General features: G+C 57.4%; 1 protein-coding gene across 1 annotated transcript in view; it reads right to left on the bottom strand.

Moving 5' to 3' along the window:
* Positions 1 to 639: 639 nt before the first annotated feature.
* IPO4 (importin 4) overlaps positions 640 to 7,404 on the bottom strand; it is a 36,110-nt gene continuing 29,345 nt past the window's right edge. Inside the window, exons 26-30 of the mRNA XM_053265144.1 lie at positions 7,011 to 7,219; positions 5,845 to 5,977; positions 4,059 to 4,163; positions 2,969 to 3,038; positions 640 to 2,542 (exon numbers count right to left, since the gene is read on the bottom strand). Of these exons, the coding sequence (XP_053121119.1) occupies positions 2,412 to 2,542; positions 2,969 to 3,038; positions 4,059 to 4,163; positions 5,845 to 5,977; positions 7,011 to 7,219 (648 nt within the window). The 3' untranslated portion in view covers positions 640 to 2,411. The remainder of the gene's footprint in view (positions 2,543 to 2,968; positions 3,039 to 4,058; positions 4,164 to 5,844; positions 5,978 to 7,010; positions 7,220 to 7,404) is intronic.

Here is a 7,404-nt window from a genome sequence, read left to right as displayed (position 1 = left end):
TTACATTTTTCTAGACCTCATTAGCACACAATAGAGCCGGGATGGGCCATCTCCCCACTTCCCTCGCTGACTTTCAAAACCCTCCACTTTCAAGCTTTTTTTTTTTTTTTTGCTGCAACTGACATGTTCCAGCCATCACAGCAGGGACGTTGTTGGCCAGCACTTGCTTTCAGAGTGAGAACAGCTCACCCCCGTATCGTATCCACTTTGTGCCTCTCCTGGGGTTCGAGGGATAGCCTCAGCCACAGCCACAGTAGAGGCATGTGGTTAATGAGGAACAGCATTTGGGTGCGGAGGCTGCTCCATTTCCTCTGCTCAGCCTGGTAGCAATTCTCCAGGCCAGAAAGATGCCTGTCCAGGTCCTTCCAAACAGGAGCTGCAGGGAATCTTGGAAGCAGCCTTAGGCCGAGTCAGACCATCGGTCCATGCATGTCAGTATCGTCACACTGCTCGTTTCAAGCAGGGGTCTCTCGCAGCCCTGCCAGGGGGCGTAAACCTGGGTCCTTCTGCAAGACCGAGGATAGCTCTGCTCCAGTGTCCTGCTGGACAGGTGACGGCAAGGTAAAGGGGTGGGGAGATCATTTCTTCCCACTTTGCAAAACTCTGCTCTCTACCTCTTTTTAAGCAAAGACAAAGAGCTCCAGAAGATATTTTTATTGCAAGGTACACAATATAATTCTAATCTTTCATTCAAAAAACCCCCCACAAAAAAACCAAACCAGAAGGTAAAGTCTTAAATAACGGCCAATTAACCGAGTGCTATTTTGTCCCAGGAATCCTCTGAAAAACCTCAAACAGTCCACACGCTTGCAAAAATAGCCACCTCAGGGACTGTTCAAGAACCGTTTAAACTTTGGCAGAAAAATCATCCCCTGCAAGGGAATGTGGCCCAAGCAGCTCTGGGAAGGGTTCCCAACAGGGCACGGAAGGCTAAAGACAAGGGGCTCAGAGGTACCCACCTCTCTTGGCAACGACGGCGGTGGGGGGGGGGGGAGGCAAACGCACTGAGGACCAGGAACTGGCCCTGTGTTTGGCAACAGAACGGCGGGCAAGGCATTCCCTGAAAAAGCTGGTGCACTGGCTTTGTGAACAGGCTACGGTCTGCAAGCTACAACGACCACACGGGAGACCAATACTGGTGAGATGTTGCATGCCATCAAAAACAAACCCTTTGACCCGGAGAGCGAAGAGGAAGGAAGTGGGTCTCTGCCGTGACTCACTTTCTCCACATGCTGCTCAGCGCAGGAAGATCAACAACGTACGAGAGACTCTTCCTGTCGGGAGGAGGAAGCGGCAGCCTCAGGGATGTGGGGCGGGGGGGGGGGAGACAAACCACACTCCCTTTCTTGCACCAGGCAACGGCCGCGTGCAAGGTGTTCAGGCCGCCTGCGCTGAGTCCCGCTCCAACCGCTGCTTTCTCTGGGGCATGTTCTGGGTCAAGGTTGTCCCGAGGCAGGCAGAGAGGAGAATCAGCACCAGTGTTCCCTGTCACAGGGATTCCCAGATGATGCTGACTACAATTCCCAGCATCCCCATGGGCTGGGGATGATGGGAGTTGGAGTCTACAGCAGCTGGGAATCCCTGTGACAGCCAGGCTGAAGCGCTGAGATACAGGCTGCATTGCTTCGGGGGGAAGCTTGCCCTGGGCTAGGCCCGGCACTTCTCCATCTCTTGTGCCCCTCCTACGGCCAGGAAGTTCTCAGTTGCCACTCTGAATGCAGGCGCTATGAAGCCAGCCTCAGGCCTGGCATCCATGCAGGTACGCTTTGCTTTGACTTCCACACGCCACTTTGGTTGTACCAATTCCCCACGGGGAATTAAAAGCAGGGATTTCAGCCTTGGGGCCCCAGATGCTACTGGACTACAGCGCCCATCAGCCTCCAAGACTGCAGGCCAAGGTGGAGGGGACGATGGGAGCTGTAGTCCAACACCAGCAGGGGACCAAGGCCGAGAAGCCAGGCCGAAGCGGTGGTGAGGGTCAGTTTCAGAAAGCAAGCGGCCGTGGTGGGCAAGACTGGGAGAGGGTCCTTCGCGCCACCAGCCCAGTCCAGTAACTGCCCCAGGCGAAGTCTTGGAGGGTGCTGGACAAAGAGACTCGGTTCACAGTCGGAAAGGATACAGACCTACTTCAAAGCGGAGGCAGCTCTTTGGGAAAGAAAACGGCCAGGGAAGCAGGCCAACAACGCAACGCGCGGCAAAGGCGGAGAACTAGGACAACCGGCACGGGGCACGAGAAGAAGGGCTTTCGAGGGCCCGTCACAAGGACCCACAGACACGGGAAGCGTCACTTCATGTCACGGGGAGGCCAGTCAGTGAGTCTCGAGGGTGCCAGGCAGAACCAGGTGCAGGAGGGGAGTGGGTGGGCCGCTCTCCGCGCGTTCAGTCCCCTGCAGCCGGGAGCCCTCGGCCCCTCAGGTGGAGCTGACCGCCATGTTGACCAGGGTGCCGGCTTCCGAAGGCAGGGAGAGGACAGCCGTCTGGAACTCAGCCGGGCAGCGGCGGGAGAGGTCACGCAGAAGGGTGACCAAGGCGTTCTGGCCATCTGGACAAAAAAAGAGGAGGGGGCGAGGAACGTGAGAAGCTGCCTTCTACGGAGTCTGACCTGGCTCAGGATTGTCTACACGGACGGGCAGTGGCTTCTCCAAGGTTGCAGGCAGGAGTCTCTCTCAGCCCGACCTGGAGATGCTGCCAGGGAGGGGACTGGGAACCTTCTGCATGCAGCTACTCTTCATCCCCTGAGGGGAATGCCTTACAGGGCTCACACACGCAATCTCCCATCCAAATGCAAACCAGGGCAGACCCTGCTTAGCAAAGGGGACAATTCATGCTGGCTGCCAGAAGACCAGCTCTCCTCCCGCCTTCACGCACCTTCTTAGGGCCAGGTACTAAAAATGGACAGGAGAAGGGGAAGCAGACAGGCAGCTGGTGGGGGGCGGGCAGGGACTCCTTGCCCGCCCTAGGCACGTACCTGCCGGCAGGTGCTTGCTGCTCAGGACAGAGCTGCTGGCTCGCAGGAGTTCCCCCACCTGATGCAACACCTGGGAAAAAGAAAAAGAAGGAGAAAAGAGAGAAGCATCCATGGCCCCCACAGATCTGGGGGCATCAGTTTTGCAGGAAAAAGAGAACCTAGGCCTCGGATCCCTTCCCAGGTCCGTTCTTTGCCAGACTGCAGAAGGGAAGGGATTGCTACGAGAAGCTGGAGGGCTCTTCTTCAGGATGCAAAACAAAACCCCAGGCCGGGACCCCTCGGCCAGAGACCCGAGAGGACCTCGCCCACCCTCAAAAGGCACCAGAATCTGCAAAGCGCAGCTGGCAGTGGGCGGGGGGGGGGGGTGCCCCATGATTCTGGGCACGTTCTGGAGAAGCTTTTAACGGATACTGATTGTTTTTAATGTTTTAGAATATTGTTTTAAAATTTTAAAATTGTTGTGTTTTAAATTTCTTGGTTTTTGTTTTTAACTAGTGTTTTGATGTTTTTATCTTCTTGTAAACCACCCAGAGACGCAAGTTTTGGGCGGTATAAAAATATGTAAAACAAACAAACAAAAAATAAATAATAAGGAAAACACGGTGGGGGTAGCCAACACCAGAGAATCATCTTGTGGCCTTGGATCAGACCAAGGGCCCATCTAGTCCAGCATCCTGTTTCTAACTGTGGCCAGAGGCCTTCAGAAAGCCCATCAGTATGCAGAGGTAGACTGCAGCTGCAGCTGGAGGTTCTATTTTAGCGAGCACCACGGATAGAGCCCTCTGTGAGGTCTATCGACATCCACAATTCCCTTTTCAAAGCCTTCTAAGCTAATGGCCACCATCACCGCATTCTTGTTGCCAACAGTGGCCAGCCAGACGCTTCCCGGAAGCCCATGAGCTGGCTTTGATGAGAACAGCCCTCCCAAAGCTGTTTTCCAGCTCTGCAACTGGTGCTCAGAGATGAGCTGCTTAGTTATCCTCCATGAATCTCTGCACAAGTGGGACTGTGTCTGTGTAGCCAAAGGGGATGATGTAGCAAGGGATGATGGGAGTTGTAGTCCAACAGCATCTCACTCTTACAGACATACCTGCTGAGGATCGTGCTCGTAGATAAAGCTGATGCAACGGAAGACTGTTTTGTACTCCTCAAAGTCCTCCTTGAGAGGAAGGGCGTGGAGCAAGACGGGGAAAACCTGTGGAAAGAACCAGGGCATGCGCAGAAAGACACTTCAGGACGAGCTGATCGTTGGCTAACTGGCGTAGCCACTGGGGATGAGTAGCCCCAGCAGAAATGCCCCGGTTCCCTCCCTGGCAGGCAGCATCTCCAGGTAGGGCTGGGAGAGACTCCTGCCCGAAAGAGCTGCTGCCAGTCAGTGTCGACAGTCCTGAGCTAGACGGACCAAGGGTCTGGCTCAGTATCCGAATACGAAGAATACTGATATACTGCTTTGCAACAAACAGGTCCCAAAGCGGTTCATGTTGAAATAAATAAAAATAAAAGGGCTCAAAGGTCTCCCCGTCCCCAACGGGCTCACAGTTTTAAAAAGCAGCCTAAGAGAAGACCCCAGCAACAGCCACTGGAGGGATGCTGTGCTGGGGCTGGAGAAGGCAAGCTGCTCTCCTCCTGCTGCTTGCGCCCAAGGAACCTTCCCCCACCTGAGGCAAGGAAGCTGGGAGTGAGGATCCTCCCACCTCACCCACAGAGGCAGCACAGCCTTGTCACATACCCAGGCTAGACAGGAAGCTGCCTTGTGCTGAGTCAGGCCCTTGGCCCACCGAGCTGAGCTCCGTTGGCAGCTCTCCGGGATTTGAGGCAGGAGTCTCTCCCGGCCCCAGCAGGAAATGCTAGCAGGGGCTGAGCCTGGGGCCTTCTGCTCTTCCAACCCATCCCAAGCCCTTCTCTCCAACTGAACGCCATCTTCATGCAGTCCCAAAGGATGACTACTGCCCCCTGGTGGCCTGCGCTTAAATCTCTAGTGTGGATTAGAACCTCTACACATCACCATCAGCAGCTGTGGGGCAGGCTGTGTCCCTCCAGACACCGACCTCCCCGGCTCTGTATGTGTCCGGGTGGCTGGAGTTCCAGGTTCAGTCCCCAGGGCTAGGGGAGACCCGTGCCTGGGGGTTTGGAAAGCTGCTGCCAGTCAGTGCTGGCTACGCTGGGCTGGAGAGACCACAGTCCGATTAGGAGGGTCTATGTAGCTCGGTGGCACAGCCCCGGCTCTGCACTGCCAAAGGACCCAGGCGGGATCTCTGGCACCTCCAGGGAAGGACACTTCGCCAACAGGGCTGGGAAAGCCCTGGGCTCTGCCGGAGAACTGCTGCCGGTCAGAGCGGTCAGCGCTGGGCTTAGATGAGCCCATGGACTGTCTGGGTAGAAGGCAGCTTCCTATGTTATAGATCAGGGCTGCTCAAGATGGGGTCCTCGGGTGTTGGACTACAACTCCTATCACCCCCGGCCACTGTGGCCTTTGCCCATGGGGGCGGGGGACGACAGGCACTGTAGTCCTAACTGCTTGAGAACCTCTGTCACCGTTGTTTTGCTGAATGGTCTTGTGACGCGCTCCAGGGAGACATGCCGGATTAACTAAGGTAGAGAAGTATTTTGCCTAGAACAGGGCATCCCAACCGGGGGGGGGGGCAGATGCTGCTGAACTACAACTCCCATCATCCCCAGCCACAGTCTCTTGTGGGAGTTGTAGTTCAGCACCACCACCGGCTGGGAAGCCCTAAAGGCCGAGAAAACACCTAAATAAGGGGCAAAGACCGATGCCGTCCGTGTTGGGAGGGTGGAGAAGGCTCTAGGCCCCACCCCTTGACGTCCCCACCACCCACCACCCACCCAGAGGTGACCGGGGTCTGCCTGGCTCTCACCTGTCCAATGGGGACCCCTCCAGGGTTGGCCATCACCATCCGAGCGACAGCCCCACAGACGTTATCGGCCACCCGGTTGCTCCGCTCCTGAGAGATGATGTTGGACAGCAGCCCCAGCAGCTTGGGGTAGTGTCTGCCCCGGACGAAGGGGGGGGGGGGTTAAGGAGGCAAGGTCCAGCACAACGGGGGGGGGGGGCAGCATCCCAGCCGGGCACTTGGCCCTGCTTGGCAACGTTCATTCCGCTTCCGGCACCGGCCAAGCCACGCAGGAGCGCCGGCATCCCTCGGGGCAGAAATGGCCCCGGTTCGCCACATGCCCAACGGCTTGTCCTTTCAAGCCAGGGCAACCCAGCTTTGACTCTTCTGCAGGGGCCGGACTACAACGCCCATCACCCATACCAGCCACTGTGGCTGGGGATGATGGAAGTTGTGATCCCAAAACAGCTGTGCAGCCCGACTCACCACCGTGGCTGCTGCAGGGTCCTCCTCGCTGCTCCTCGCCAGCGGGTGCCCAAGAAATCCCCTCCTTGGGGGGCGGGAGGCGGGAGGGAGGGAGGGCTCACCGGGACAGTCCAGTTTGCAAGGATGCAGACACACTTGGCGGGGACTCTTTCCCCCCCACTGCCCAACTCTCTAAATTCATTTATAAACACCAATCCTTCCCTTCAACAACTGGCCAAAGCACAAACACAAAAGGTTCATGCAAATATAGCAAAAATACAATCCATAAAACCATCGGGAATAAACATGGCAGCCCGCCCCACAGCCGTTCCCACAGGCGTATCCCAACTCTTGACTGAATTGTGTAGGAGAAACAGTAACATCTCTCCCCCCCCCATCATCACTTCGGCCACGGGTCCTCAAACTGTCTGGGGCCCCTAGAGGCTGGACTACAACTCCCATCACCCCCAGCCACCACAGCAGGGGGTGATGGGAGTGACAGTCCAACAACATCTAGGGACCTACGTTCAAGAGCCCTGGACTCGGACCCACCTCAGCCTTGGCTGTCCCCACATCTCGGGTGGCCCCGAGACCCGGGGAGACGCCAGCTCGTGGCTCCGCCCCACACAACGCCGAACACTTCCAGGCCTTGTGGGGACGCTGACCGGGCCTCCTCGACGCCTGGCCGGGCCTTGCCCCACACCCTCCCTTGGGGAGAAGGATACTCGTGCATGGCTTCCCCGCCGTGCTCCGCCAGCACGCCCAGCCCGAAGACCGCGTTGCTGCACACCTCCTTGTCCGGGTCCCGCGCGGCTCCCATCAGCAGCGGCAGCAACCGCGGCACGAAGCTGCTGGCGGCCCGGCCCAGGCCCTGGACCGTCTCTGCCACGGTGCCCACTGCAAAGGACTTGTCGGCGGAGGAGCAGCTGGGTTTCTGCGGAGGGAGAGGTGAGCGGGAGAAATGCAGGCAGACACCGCACCCCTTCTAGCCCTGGCGGGAGGCAGGCAGGGAGGTCCCCGTCCACGCTGGTGACAGCCACCGGCTCAGCTGCTTCTAACTGGGTAGGAAGAGAGAGAGCTGCCTTCTACAGAGCCAGCCCACTGGTCCATCCAGCTCAG

The sequence above is a fragment of the Hemicordylus capensis genome, chromosome 6 (genome assembly GCF_027244095.1).
Source record: "Hemicordylus capensis ecotype Gifberg chromosome 6, rHemCap1.1.pri, whole genome shotgun sequence".
Classification (NCBI taxonomy): Eukaryota; Metazoa; Chordata; class Lepidosauria; order Squamata; family Cordylidae; genus Hemicordylus; species Hemicordylus capensis.
The sequence above is the reverse complement of the archived record's forward strand: the minus strand, read 5'-3'. Positions and strand labels throughout refer to the sequence as shown.